Source organism: Perca flavescens, chromosome 18 (assembly GCF_004354835.1).
Source record: "Perca flavescens isolate YP-PL-M2 chromosome 18, PFLA_1.0, whole genome shotgun sequence".
NCBI classification, from domain to species: Eukaryota; Metazoa; Chordata; class Actinopteri; order Perciformes; family Percidae; genus Perca; species Perca flavescens.
In genome coordinates, this window is record NC_041348.1 from 23,912,698 (window position 1) to 23,927,702 (window position 15,005).

General features: G+C 43.6%; 1 protein-coding gene across 2 annotated transcripts; it reads right to left on the reverse strand.

Moving 5' to 3' along the window:
* Positions 1–366: 366 nt before the first annotated feature.
* thbs1b (thrombospondin 1b) lies at positions 367–14,609 on the reverse strand. Of its 2 annotated transcripts, none has more exons than XM_028604927.1 (23): positions 14,577–14,609; positions 12,787–12,871; positions 11,871–12,430; positions 11,562–11,637; positions 11,114–11,197; positions 10,828–10,937; positions 9,716–9,841; positions 8,589–8,685; positions 7,547–7,720; positions 7,173–7,349; positions 6,907–7,080; positions 6,495–6,622; positions 6,230–6,382; positions 5,786–6,004; positions 5,532–5,639; positions 4,995–5,154; positions 4,746–4,864; positions 3,383–3,617; positions 2,974–3,201; positions 2,523–2,794; positions 2,321–2,418; positions 2,073–2,212; positions 367–1,968 (listed from the first exon to the last, which is right to left on the reverse strand). In XM_028604927.1, the coding sequence occupies exons 2-23, from the start codon at positions 12,848–12,850 to the stop codon at positions 1,961–1,963; spliced, it is 3,510 nt and encodes a 1,169-aa protein (XP_028460728.1). In that variant the 5' UTR covers positions 12,851–12,871; positions 14,577–14,609; the 3' UTR covers positions 367–1,960. The 2 variants fall into 2 exon arrangements, with proteins under 2 accessions (XP_028460728.1, XP_028460727.1); XM_028604926.1 differs by lacking the exon at positions 14,577–14,609 and adding an exon at positions 13,049–13,247.
* Between the last annotated feature and the right edge of the window lie 396 nt (positions 14,610–15,005).

Consider the following 15,005-nt stretch of genomic DNA (forward strand, 5'->3'; position numbering starts at 1 on the left):
ACAAACAAAAGCACGGACATGCTAAAGAATTTTAACAACTATTTATTGTCTTGAAGTATGTAACAAAATAATCGCTATGAATAAAAACAGCATTTTCGCTTTGTACAACTAAGAAAATGTTTACAGACAAGCAAAACTAATTGTACAGATAATTACCAATAATGGTAACATTGATACACAATAACAAAGAAGGTAAAAACGTTAAAGAACAGAACATCCTCACGTCAGTGTGCAAACCGTTTATACAGATGGACGTGTGGCCTTTGGTAAGGCAAAACATCCTGATAAATTATTTAAATAGCCTTTATCTACACACACACACACACACACACACACACACACACACACACACACACACACACACACACACACACACACACACACACACACAAACACACACGCAAATCAATCTCTCACAAACAGCTAGGACAAAACAATAATTTATCTGCTAAAAACAGCATTGGACATACATGATAAAGCAAAAATTATTCATAAAAAAGAAATCTCCCATTGTACTGTTCTCACTGGGGTAAATCACGGGAGTGGATATGAAATGTCATACTATTTACAGCTTATGCTACAGTGGCACTAAGATGTCCATCATTTTAAAGGAATATGAAAAAGTACTTAGGTTGTGTTTTTGTTTGATCTAATTATACAACAGCAATGAGGTAATATTTGTACATCAAAGATTTCCTTTGTTTTTCATCTCTCTCTGAAGAAAAGGCACACACGTCACATACACTTCATGCTAAATAGCCCTATCTGAAAAATACCTAATTCACTTTGTACAGCGGGAGATGATAGACACGGACACCTGGCTGTACCTTATTTTGGATCAGTTTTAACTGTGATATTGGATGTATTTTATTTTTACTTTTTCAAAGCATTCCTATTTCCTTTGCTGCCTACATTGTAGGCAAGAGTCAATAAATGACATGTATTTACATAATATCAAATTGAAATCCTCAGAAGCTGAGGGGGATAAATCTCTTCAATGACCAAGGTTTTGATGTAAGATGGGGAGTATTTTGGAGGGAACACTGGCTCTAGCAATTTTCTGTAAAATAATCCTCATATCTTTTCTTACTAGTTTGATATGGGAAGGTTGTAACTTCCATCTGACCCTGAGAGTTGTTTAGTTAACCAGACAGCATCAACAATGCCCATGATAGTTGTAAGTTCAGAAGAAAGTTGACCTAAATTTAATTTTGTATTTCTCTTTCTTAGGTAGATGGTTAAAAGCACTTTCTTGTTCCAGTCTCCACATACAGTACATGCATAACCACAAATATCCACAACATTATGTTCCCCTCATTTCTAACTCGCTCTACTCCCAACAGTTTTCCTAAATCCTCAACAACCAACATCCCTAAAAAATTGTATTGCTGTCTTCATCCTCTGAGTCCTCAAATGTATCATTCAGATTCTACATTCTGGAAGGTCTGGTAAAGCAAAGGGAATATTTCATTGTTTTTTTTCTTTGGGATGTCCATCCAGAAGCTAAGGTAGACAGGCACATAGGCTGAAGAGGTGTGATAGAAAGAGAGAGAGAGAGAGAGAGAGATGTAAAGGCTTGGAAGTGCATAGTTGTCTATGGGGAGCCGTTCCCGCACAGAGATGAATGAGGTCTTTCAGAGAGTGAGAAAAGCAGGCAGAGCTAGGATAGAAAGGTGCTTGTTTTCTTTTTTCCCCAGCTCTCTCTGCTCTCATGAAAGCTAAGGGTGGAGGAGAAGGGGTTCTCTGATCCTCAACTGGCAGTCAACCGGTTGGTGCTCTGCTCGAACCAGCTTCAAGTTACCCTGAGGCTGACCACATGCCCATTGCCTCGTCCAAGTGTGCGTGCCGCAGAAGAAAGAGTTGCGGAGATAAATCGGTCCCTGGACTTTTCATCAGAATACATAAGTTCATACTTTATACAAAAAAAGGTGCATTCCTTAGAGCTTCCTGCGCCGTGCATTTAGACATCTGTTGAAAGAAAGAGACATAATAAAAGGAGTTGGATATGGTCTCGATTTCAAGAACAGAACATTGAATGATTTCTGGGAACTTGATTTCACGTAAATGCTTACCTCTGCATTCATACTTGAGGTCTGAAAAGTATACCATCTCTTGTGAGAAGACAAAAAGACCTAGCCTGCCGCCTGCATATGTTTTGTCATAGATGCTACCAGAATCTGCCATGATCTTCTTGCCCTCATACATCACGACTCTGCGGGAATAAAGGAAAAATGAAAGTTGGTCCAAAGCTTGGGATTTGGATATCAAACCCATGTGAAGAGTGAACTTATGTGTGGACTAAATATTATCCTCTGCCCACCTAATAAGTCCTGTTCTTGGTCTGTGGATCAGATGCCATCTGTAGGCGGTGAAGTCTTTCCATCCAACGTTCTTAGGGTCGTGCCAGAGAGTGCGGACCTAAAGCATGGGGAAATAAACAGCCATGGATTTATCTTTTTACATCTCCCTACGTTAAAATAATCAATTGGGGGGCATAACCTCCAAAAGTCCAAATGTATTACCTGTCCTGGGGTATTTCCTGTGTGCCAGAGGGCGTTCCTGAGGTGTTCTCCTGGGCCAGTGGTGGAGTTAACCACTTTGATGGACAGGCCAGAGTAGCCCTGGGCTTTGGTGGGTTTATTAGACCAGTATGTCTGCGTAATCTGCTTCCACATCACCACATAGAACCTGGAACTGGACTGGTAGCCGAACACAAAGCCGGCGTAATCATCATCCCTCTCGGTGTTGATGAAGAAAGTCCCACTAAAGTCCACTGAATTGAATTCGTGGTAACCTGAAGGAAAAGTTGAGGCCAGAATTTCAATGCACACACATTTTTGAATGTATGCTCTTTGGGCAAATTAGGGTGCATTTTGTAGACAACCACAACCCATTATTTTTAGAATCAGAATAGGATTTTTTGCCAAGTAAGTAACATTTACAAGGAATTTGCCTTGGTGATTTGTAACTTACCAACAGCGATGCCAGGGTCGCAGTTGACAGTCTGAACCAGCTCTTTGCCCTGATGGCGGACGACCCAGTTTGGATCAATCTGCGAGGTGCCTTTGGGGTCCAGAGGAACCATCTGGAACTTGCGGAAGTCTGTCTCACTAATGTCAAAGTTCTCAGGACACACGTCATAGATGTCGGGCACGTTGTCTAGGTCAAAGTCATCTTTGCAAACATCTCCACGGCCATCACCTTTAAAAAAAAAAATATATATATATATATACTGTACATTACATATTTATTTATAGTAATACCCAAAGTGTTTCAAAGATCCCTTGACTTGATGTGAGCTGTATTTCAGCATTTTGGTGCTTGAAAATTGTTTCGGACAACCTGTATCCTTTGGGATTAAAGCATGGCCCATTTCGCTCACCATCAGAGTCCAGTTGGTCAGGGTTGGAGACCAGTCTGCAGTTGTCCTTGTCATCAGGGATGCCGTCGTTGTCGTCATCATGGTCACAGGCGTCTCCCTTGCCATCCTTGTCATGGTCAGCCTGGTTGGCGTTGGGGATGTATGGGCAGTTGTCCAGGTTGTTCTGGTGTCCGTCCTCATCGATGTCCTGGTTGCTGTCACACTTGTCTCCCACCCGGTCATCATCTGAATCCACCTGCAATGATACAATGTTTTGACATCAGAGTTACGACCGAATGTATGAATTGAGGGGACAATGAAGTATTAATGGCACTCAAACATACTGTACGTGATTACATTCCACCGTGTTTATTTCCTTATACCACACAATTTCCTGCTGTCATCTCTCCTCTCCTGCTTTTCTTAGGGACTTTCCTTAGGCTGAAATCACTCTGCCTCAGTAAAGCTGCCAAGCTCAATTTGTCCAAGATCTGTCATCAGGTTTTAGCTACTGAAAATCAAACATCACTCCACAAGACTCTGTTGCCCCTCCTACTCCAATTTGCTTGTTGAGCACCTCCAGCATCTGTAGTGAAGGGGGAAGTCATGCTAGCCCTAGTTGGTAGGACTAGACACACCCTGCGGCACTAAGAAAGAATAGGGGCACAGGGATGAATGAAAGGAGATGAAGGGTGGGAGCAGGGGTAGGATGTGAGGATTTGGGTAACTCTGTAGAAGCATAATTCTGCTGTCAAAGATCTCAGTAAGACCACAACATTTGAAGAGGGATATTTTTGTAGTCTTTGGAACAGCATGTAGCATTGCTGCGTCCATGTCTGGACTTGTCTCTTTTGGCCTTTAATCGCAGCGTGCAGTTAACTTTTACTCTCCATTCACTTTTTAAAGACTACATCAGTGTAGATTAAGATTCACCGCTCCTTCCCCCATCCTTTTCCTGAGTCCCGTTGTTCAACACATTCCTATTTCTCAGTGTAGCATAGCACAGGTGGACTGAGCAGGCCCGTGGTGCGCAGACAGGGCATGCACACAGCCCAGGGCCAGCCCATTCCTCAGAAATATACAGCCTAGGGCCTCTTCCCTCACATTAGCCAGCTAACATCAATGGGCCATTGAAAAGACCCCTAGCCCCCCACTACGCCTTATTGAACTGATGTGCCCTTGAGCTGCATACAGGATTTACTCCACCTTTACATGGTGAGATAAAGCTGAGACAGCTACACAGGGCTAATCACTGCAGCTCTGTCTCAATTGAAAGACAGATATATGCTGAGCTATAGAGACAGGCAGGGAGATGAATGTGGATTATTGTTGGTGGGTGAGGTGGAAGGAAATGGTTAAGGGCGGTGTGTATGTGTCCACACACCTGATCAGGATTATGTTCCAGAGGGCAGTTATCACACATGTCTCCCACTCCGTCCAGATCTGTGTCTCTCTGGTCGACATTGTACACATAGGGGCAGTTGTCCTTCTCATTCATTATGCCTGGGGAATTAATGGAAACATATGATATGAAAAGACACTACATAAGTACAAAATATTACACAAGCATGACCTCACAAATAAAGATGTAGATTTCCAGAGGAGCGTTTTTATTAAACTTTCCAGTCCTCACCATCTCCATCAATGTCCACAGAGCAGGCGTCTCCCTCTCCATTGCTGTCTGTATCTGTTTGGTCTGGGTTACTATTGTAGGGGCAGTTGTCACAGCGGTCACCCACATCATCGCGGTCATAGTCATACTGCCTGGGGTTGTACACGAATGGACAGTTATCCTGTTTCAAAAAGAAAAAGACAAAGGAGAAGATAAAGAGTTGAGGATAGGTGCAGTGCAGAGCCTGAGTGGATCTATTCACAGGGAGGGAGTGATGCAGGATGCAAATGTGCTTTACTTTTAGGCCCTGTCCCAAATGTAATGTTGGGATTAGCAAACACACAGTGGAGCTCCTTCAGAGCAGTACCTCAGTGTTTGAATTTGAGGTTTTGGCTCAGGCCTCAGAGAAACATTTGCTTTCCTGCGGAGCCTCCCCTCCCCTTCCCTCTTTCCACCCATCTTCTTATTAGACAGCATGAATGATGAATGCATAAATTGCAGAACACACACACGCTCCCTTGTTCACTGCTATGGCCACATCCGGAGAGTTTTACTCACCCTATCGTCAGGAATGCCATCATTGTCATCATCATTGTCACAAGCATCTCCAATGCCGTCCTTATCGTAATCTTCCTGCCCAGAGTTGGGGAGGTTGGGACAGTTGTCCTGAATAACAGACAACACAGTCAGACAGTCCGAGCTGACAACATACTGTACATACAAGTCATATGAATTTAACTCTGCAAAAACTCCTTTCTAAAGTGACTTTGCTTCACGGAACATTAGAGCCTCTCTGCTTCACCACTATGTACCTTTTTGCAGTGGTAGGTGGCATTCTCCACACAAACCAAGTCAGCGTTGGGCCATCCATCCAGATCTGTGTCCTCTCCACAGATATGGCCGTTGCCAGCATAGCCGGGCTTGCACTCGCAACGGAACATGGGATCGGCAAACTGTCCGAGGTAGTTACAGCGGGCATTTTTGTTGCAGTCATGGCTTCCATCGAGGCAGGGATTACGAGGTGTGCACACCTGTAGAGTGAAGGAGGGATGCATAGTTTGAATGACCAGTAATCAAACTGGCTGTGCATAGTCCAAATTCATGACATTCTTTTCAGGGAAAAGGCAGACATTCTTCACAATAAGTGATCATGGTCCTGCTTTGGAGACATAATTGTACTTGTACCAGTTATTCCTGTTTTCAATATTTATTTATTGTGTGTTGGCTGCTTGACACAAAGACAAGACAGCACTTGCCTGTTTCTTAGCAGCAGCCTGCTCCACTCCTCTGCCAAACGGTTGGGGTCCTGAATAGCGAGGAGGGCAGGGCAGACAGTTGTAGCCAGGATCTGTGTTCTCACAGCGGTGCACACCATTAAACTCAAAGCAAGCGTCTGGGACCTCCTTGCACTGTTTTTAGGATAAAAAAAACAACCAATTAAGACTTGGTAGATGTTGCAACAGGCATCAAACCGTGTCTGTACATGACAAAATCATAATACAAGGTCGAAGGAATTTTTACCTCATCAACATCTTTACAATTGATACCATTGCCAGTGTAGCCAGCTGGACACTTCCCACACTCCCAGGAACCATCAGAGAAACTGGTGCACTTTGCTCCAGCAAAGCAGGGGTTAGACAGGCACCCATCTGAAAAGAGCAATGTTTACTCATTATTAAGACATCATCTGCAACATCTGTTATGCAGATGTAACCTTTTTTTAATCACATAAATCCCTTGCCAGTAATGATCTCATTGTGAAGAGAGATCTCAGTATATAAAACATAACTAAAGAAATACAACTTGCAATATAATAAAATCCCAACAAACAACAGTATAATAAATAAAAGGACACTAAAATCAGCATGTTTACAATAATACAGATACATGGAATTCAATTTTAGAAGCTCTGTAAGTAATTACAATGCCTCACCAATTGGACAGGCTTTCTTGTTGCACAGCTGGGTGTCTTTGGCATTACCGACGCACTCTTTGCCACCGTAGTTTGGTGCTGGGTCATTGCACAGGCGTTTACGAGTCTGGAGACCACCTCCACAGGTGAGAGTGCAGGTATCCCACGGTGACCAGGGTCCCCAGTTGCCATTGACTAAGGGAGACAAGAATAAAACATGATTCATTTCTATCCTTGCTGTGTATAACGCCCAAATGCAAGCAGGAATATCAGATGGTGTGACTTACTGGGGCACTGAGATTTCTGACACTTCTCGGTTTGCCGGCCCTCTCCCTTGCAGTCCTTGCCTCCGAGCTGAGGGGTGGGGGAGTTGCAGAGGCGGATACGGGTGATGACACCAGCACCACAGGTGACGGAGCAGGATGACCATGGTGACCAATGGCTCCAGCTGCCGTCCTGCTTGACTGAAGGCCGCAAGGAAAGGTCAGAGGTCATTTATCAGGAAGCAAAGTGATTGACCACTGTGGCACTCTATCATTATGACACACATATGATGACTTGAAGTAAACTCACAGATAACTGCATGTAAATCAGACTGTCGGCTTAACAGGGTCTACTTATTCGTTTGTGTTTGGCTGGTGTGTATGCTGTGGTAACTCACATCGCTTGTCACACTCCTGGAGGTAGCAGTCGCGGGTCTGCACAGAGGTGCCCTCGCAGTTGTTATTGATACGGTCGCAAGAGCGCCCACGCTGCTGGATGCCCCGCCCACAAGACACGGAACAATGGGTCCATTCAGACCACGGCGACCAGCCGTCCTCTGCATAGTCGCTCGCTGAGCAGGAGGGAGAGAGTATGAGAGAGAGAGACAATAAAAGAGCTATTCCAGCGAGGCAGCACCCCCTCACAAACACCCTCAAGCCTAAATGAGGAGGGAAAGCTCTTAAAGCGGAGGGCTAATAAGTGTGGATTTAGCTGGGACTTGGACAGATAGAAGGCCGTCTGTTGAGAGGGAGGGCACAGACTAACACACTGAGAGAAGCTGGAGAAATAGAAAGGGCCACTGTCCTCAGGATACACAGGGATGCCCCATTGGCTTATGTTTTCCTAAAGAGGAAGCAGATCTTGCAAACATGGGCCTGGGTGTGTAATGACTTCAACAAGTGGCTGAGGTCTGGATGAATGCGGGTCCCCCTGTTTATTTAGCTTTTAGGGAAGCATTGCAGCCAAGCCAGCATAGGTATGCAGAACATGTCACTACTCCTCATGCAGAAGATGGCTTCACTAAACAGCCAACCAATTTTCCATCCCGCTTTAACCAATTTGGCAAATTACAGCCATTTCAAAGATGTTTTGGAGCACAAAGAGCCAATGTTTGAAACACATAAGCACCCTTTCATTTACTCGGATGTTATTGCAGTTAAATCATCTCTAAAGTTAACATGTTTTCTCTTGAATAGAAACCTTTACATCCAGGGAAATATTTGTGGCTTTTTGTTTTATATTGCAAATAACACAGAAACGGCTCTTTCTGTGAATGGGGCAGCGTTTGTATGCTCTGCCTGTTAGTTGACACATATACATTCTAGCTTATGGGGGCCTTTTATACAGTAGCTTACAGTGCAGGTTTACATAAATGTAATTACAGTGTACTTCCCTATAGCTATGCAGACTCTAACAATGAATTGTACAGAAATGCTTACGTGTTCCACAGCGTGGGCAGCACTCTCCATCAGGAACAGTAGCATTAGCACAGGGGATCAGGGGGCAGGAGATCTTGCGGCACACAGTAGCAGAGTTCTGCACAAGCACAGAGATCAAACGTATGGTTAAACACATGCTCAACTATATGGATATTGACCAAATGTTGCTGCAATTTTCTTCCAAATTATGTCCAGGTGCTCGGTTAAATCCCCATTTCCAAATGGAATTGAGAGACACTACAGAACCGTGTCACCAATGTGGAGTATATTATATTGTTGTATAATTTAGTGCATGTTGAAGGATAATATTTTATCCAAGTCTTAGTCCATGTCCGTGCAACCAACTCATTAACTTCTCTCAACATCTGAGTTTGCACAGATTTACCATGCCAGAAAAACTAAAAAGCAGGATTCTGGCTGAGAAGGGAGACCCCTTCAGTGCAGACAACCACCTGCCCACTGGGTCAGGGGAAGGTGGGAATGAGGCCAAAGTCGTAATAATGGAAGTCAATTTGATTGTAGAGCCGGCCTGGGCGCTGAGCCCCAAACAAGTAAAGTCAGCCTGCCAGCACGACCTGTGTGGGTGTACTGTGGATGACTCAGGGTTAACAACTGCCTCTAACTATGCATGCTAATGTTGTCCCTCCTGGATCTGATCACTGACAGGGAAAAAGAGAAAATAGGGACAACTAGCTTATTAGTAGAAGAGGAAGTCAGGAAATCAAGCCTATTGGGAAATGCAGGAATCATCCCTGCCAAGTGTTTTGCACCTGAACCCATTAATTATTTCCACTTGTCGGAGCCAAGGTCTTGTTCTTAATTACAGTGCATCGCTTAAAGCCTGGTCACATCCCTCTAAGCCACACTCGAGTTGAACTTCTATCAACAGACCTCTCATTACAACGGTAAAGGCTGTTGGCCTTCTGGCAGGCCTTCACACTACTAATTACTGACCAAATCAGTTAAGTGGTGGTAAGTGTGTGTGTGTGTGTGTGTGTGTGTGTGTGTGTGTGTGTGTGTGTGTGTGTGTATGTGTATGTGTGTAAAAACAAGTCAAAGCATAGAGTGCATCACCTCACACGTGTGTTTAAGTACTTAAGAGACGATATAGACAGTTCAGATCTCACCTGACAAGTGCACTCGGTGCAGTCATCGACGGTCCACTCATCTCTGTTCTTGTGCACAATGCCGTTGTGGATGCAGACGCCACTGTGAATGCCAATGCGGTTCTTAATCAGCTTGTTCTCATCCGTCTGGGGAGGCGAGGTGTAGGAGAAACAGACAAAACACAGATATTGTTTAGAGATTATTTGGATCCCAATTAGTTGTTACCTTGGCAAAAGCTACTTTTCCTATTAAAATGCGCTGTATAATAAAGATATGTTGAAACTTACCACATTGCACCACACAAATTAAGAGCATGAGTATAAAGTTGTATATGTGCTTATAAAAATACTTAAAAGAGGGGGATTACTCAAAGTTTGGGGAGAGCATTTTAACTGTTTTCTGTTCTATTGCCTGGTGTTTTTCATTGTCGGTGAGTAATAAAAACAAACTGCATAAGATAGTCAAGATGTCCAGTAAGACTGCTGAACAACAGCAAACTTACATGATGATGACCTGTGAGTCGCGAGTGGTGAGGAAAGGGCAGTACTGTATTGTAACAAAATAACTGAGACTATATGATATACCTGATAACACTTTAGTTAATAATAGGTGTTGAATAGGTTTATAACATTATTCAGGTGCTCTGTTGTTGTTGGTATTATAGTATTTATGTGACGATTGATCTATCTATCTATTTATCACACAGAAAACGTGTGAGTAGAACTAGAACTTTTGCTAAAATAAAAAAGTAGTAGCTATGGATAATTCAAGTGTGGTTTTAGGTTTCATTTTGCAACTACTGTAATAGTATGCAGATTTCAGAATTGGTGCAGGCTGAATTTAAAAGAGTCTATATCACTCTTCACTACAGAATGCATAACAGCATCTACTGGCTCCCTTGTTATCTAAGCACTGAAAGTATTCTTAACCTCATTTAACTAACAAATATGTTAGTGTTACCACATATCCTTAGGACCTTAGCTTATACTGTGTCTAATGTTACTGGACAACTGTACACATGTGGTGATGGTAACCCAGAGACCAGGCACATCAATCAAACCCACACAAAGGCAGAGAGGCAGACTGTCTGTTGCACTCTGCCACCAGACGGTGTGCTGGAATTCCTCCTTACCAGTTGGCGGAGTTCATTGGACAGCTCCTTGACCACCACACCAAGGCCCTTCAGCTCCCTAAACATGCTGACCAGGTCCTCACAGGAGAAGCCACAGACCATCTGAAGGTCTTCACCAGGGCAAAAACACAGAGAGGAAAGTCATGAATTGGCAGTGAATGTAAAACATAAATAAATAAAAACCTCATTCTTAGTCTAGTGTAGTCAGTCTCTATATGCTGGAGTCTAATAAAAAGACATGAACCAGTATAACGGGGGAAGTCCACAGCATGTTCGTAGTGTTTACCTTTAGTCTTGTGTCCAGTGTACTCTGTTCTAATGGCTGAGGAGCCATTGAGGTTCTCCAGAATCACTGAGTCAGTCGTCATGGCTGAAAGAAGAACGGTAACATAAATCAAATCACATATTTGCACACTCAGCATTATGGTTGACTTATTAATGAGGGAGGATATTGTTCTTAAAATGTTACAAATCCCACACTGCAATGAATCATAATGAAAAGTAATAAGCTAATACAGCAGAGAACATTCTTTGAGACCACAGTACCCTGAGATATTTGTAAAATGACATTCCTGTGTGACAAGTGGTAAACAGCTGCCCAGGGACGGTTGTATGTAGAAATCAGCAAGCAAATTAAGTATAATGCACTTTTCATGGATAAGGAGTTACTTGGACTTGGCTCTACATGAAGCAGATAAGTGATGAGTAAACACACAAGATGTCTGATTACTTACAGCTTTGGCATCCTTTGTTGCGGAGGATGGCCTCTAGTGATGCTCCAAACACAAACCGCACGTTTTGTAGGACCCCCTGCAAGTATCGATGTTCAGTTTAGGCTACAATCCGATACATTCAGTAAATAAACCCGCTTTTCATTGCATCAGTCTAAAAAAACATTGCAATAATTCAGTCCTGCCATATGTGCGTTTTTACGCTTATGGACATTTTACGCATTTGCGTTTTAAACAAAACTATCTCCGCTGACAACATTAAGAAGAGACGTGACTTAAAATTCTGCCGTCTATAATGGCCCGTGCGCTCACCATGAACCTGTCCTTCACGGCTCCCTTCCCAATCCTGAGCTGCGCGCTGGTCGGGGTCTCCAGTGTCAGGATGTTCTGGATGGGCACATCCAACTCGGCGGAGTTCACATCCTCGCATCCCGCGTACAGCTGCGCCCGGTCCTCCTGCACGAACAACGTGATGTTCTTCCAGTAGCCCGTGGCCAGATCCACATCTTCAATGGAAACCACCTGCTGCTTGTTCTCGGTGGAGAAAACGATGTCCAAGGTGTTCGCCTTGCCGTTCGAGACGATCTCAAACACGGGTCCGGAGCCGTCCAGCTTCTCCACGGTCAAGAGGCTTCCCCTGGTCCGCTTGGACTGCTTGAAGTTGAGCAGGAGGAGGAATCCCCTCTCGGCTTGGATGGAGTCGATCAACTCCCCAAAGGAGCACTCGGGGACCGGGGGGATCAGGTCCGGGTTGATGATTTTGTAGGCGGGGCTGTACGGGTCGTCTCCTCTCACCAGGGTGACCCCGCTGTTCTTCTTCGGGACTTTGACAAGCTCAAACAAGTCATACACGCTATTGTCGTCTCGGCTCTCTGCGGGTGAATAATAATTAGCAGTCAGTCTTTGTCTGGCAGTGCACTGGATGTATGTTGTTTTCAGTTTAAAAAAAAGCACTCCAGACTCATAATCAGGGTTCAAAATTAGCACCATCTACCAGCCAAATACTGGTAAAATAGCTGGCAAGTGGCTGGTAGATGTGGTTCACTCTCCAGCCAAAAAATACAATGGGAATCTATTGAGTGGCTGGTAAAATTTGAACATTCACTATCCATTTAGCTGGTAGACAAAAAAGATTTAATTTTGAAACCCTGCTTATCATAGCCTACATAATAAATAACGTCATATGTTAAAAGAGAATTAATATCCTGAGCAGTTCAGCCAAACTCACCTGCGACTCGCGCACTCTCGCAGGTCCAAAACATCAATAGCAAAAATATCCCTGTCAACTTCATGGTGAAGCACCAACCTGCTGCCTGCGACAAAAAACAACAACAATCTAACCATGTATAACAGTATTGTCTTTGACAGACAAAGTGAATGTGCAACAGGTTGAACACAATAAAAACCATATTAAAGTCAGCCACAGATCAATAATGAATGCCAGTGCAGCTGCAGAAATAGTCGCATTCCTTAGAATATTTGCCACTCACCTGCTTAACGAGAACAGCAGAGCAAAAGTAATAAAATCCCGCAAAAAAAAATAATTAAAATTTAGAAATCCAGCAGTAATCCCCAAGAATGAGTTTAAGGCAAACGATTTGGGGGAAAAAACGAGTTCCAACGTGAAAAGAAGGAGAATGAATAAAATCTCGGTGTTTTTTTTCTTCTTGATGAACTTGTCCTTGCTGGTATCGGTCGCTAAAAAAACTCCCTTTTTAAGCCGAGGGGGACAAAGTGCTATTTAAATAGTTTGGTGCCATTCCTAAGAAGTGGCCTCGTCCAATCACGGTGAAGGGAGAAAAAGGGACGAGCTTATCCTCTTAGCAGATGAGAGAGAGAGAGAGAGAGAGAGAGAGAGAGAGAGAGAGAGAGAGAGAGAGAGAGAGAGAGAGAGAGAGAGATGCACTCAGACTTTTAATGGACCAGTGTTTCCTCTCACAGCGTCCATCCATCAGTCTTCAGCAGCATTTCCGTCTCAGATGCACATGCACATCTGCAACCTATTTTTCGTTTGACATTATTTAATTTGATACAATTTATCAGCTTTACTTATACTTTTTAAGGTTTTGTTTTGTACTATTACAAATACTACAGAATTATTCCTCCTTTTTGTTAAGACTGGTTAAAAAAAAACAAAAAAAAACCCAGCATTATTCCATAGTCAAATAGGTCAAATATCAGGTCTGAACACCAGTCAGTTTCAGTATTATCCTCAGCTTGTTGCAGTTCCAGCTCCAACCGCTAGGAGCCGATGTGAGTTCACTGGAGAGGTGCCTGAGGCAGTAAGTGCTACTGTCTATGTGCAGCACACCTGCACTGATATTCCCTTTTTCATTTTTTTTTTTGAGTTTTTGAGTTATTGTACTATAAAAATTGAAATAAAATCAAAAAATAAACTGTCGATAATGTATTGCACCATCCTGTTGTATTATCATTCAGCATCGTTCCTGATTACGTGTCATCGACTAAGGCGGCAGTGGTGGCCTAGGACCGGGAGGTTGCCGGTTCAGTCGCCCCAGACCGGCAGGATAAAATCTGGGGAAAATGAATGAGCCACTGAAGTGCCCTTGAGCAAGACCCTCCAGTGGAGCTGCTCAGTGGCCAGCAGACCAGACTGTGGTACTGGGTAGCTTCCAGGAATGTGTAACTGCGTGAATCAGGCACGTCGTTATGGGTGGGCATGACGGGCCTAGTCCCACCCACTTTTCAACAGGCCCACCCAAAACATTTCCTCAAAAAACATTAATTAATTAATATATTATAATTTGGTGAAGAATAATTAAAAATCGGCAAATAATCTCATAATTTGTGCTAAAATGGTCTAAATGTTTAGTTTTCAAAAACAATTTAAAAAAACTGGTCATGTCTATTTTTATGTTTCTGCGCAAGTTCAGCAGACAGTGGTTCGGATCGGATGTAGCTTGTGGGTATGCTAGGCTAGGCTAGCTCCCAGTGATCTGAGAGTGTGAAAATCATTTCCAGTAAAGGACAAGGTTGCAACAGTCGTTGTTTAGGTACCTTAAACGTGCACGAAAGGTCTCAGAGTCATCGCTGCAACCAGGAGATGAAGGAGAGCTGAGATCCACAACGCCGAGCACATCTTTGTCTCGGCCACCGCAGGATGCTAACGCGGCTAACGCGGCTAGCGCGGCCAGCGCGGCTAGCGCCGGTGCTAATGCCTTTGCCTCTGCCTCGCGAGTGGATGATATAGCCCCTATGGATATGGCCCTGTGGATCGGTCTTCCGTGGATGAGCCCGCAACTCAACCAGTGCTAAAGTATCCGGTCACTTCTTCTGCTGAGTTTAATTGTGTAGGACCGCCAGAGGATAACAGTAAGGTATGTGGCTACTCTGCCTGTATTGTATTATGTCGTTATATGAGATGTATGGATTAAAATAATCAATTCATAACCCGCTACAGAAGCTGCAGGCGCAGTTCTATTTCTA

Bases quoted from the DNA above. Each gene is read 5' to 3' on its own strand.
- thbs1b (XM_028604927.1), bottom strand. From the start codon at position 12,850: ATGAAGTTGACAGGGATATTTTTGCTATTGATGTTTTGGACCTGCGAG. The intron at 10,938-11,113 runs GTAAACACTACG...GCCCTGGTGAAG, and splicing joins CACTGGACACAAGACTAAAG to ACCTTCAGATGGTCTGTGGC. The intron at 3,618-4,745 runs GTGTGTGGACAC...GTATCATTGCAG, and splicing joins TGGAACATAATCCTGATCAG to GTGGATTCAGATGATGACCG.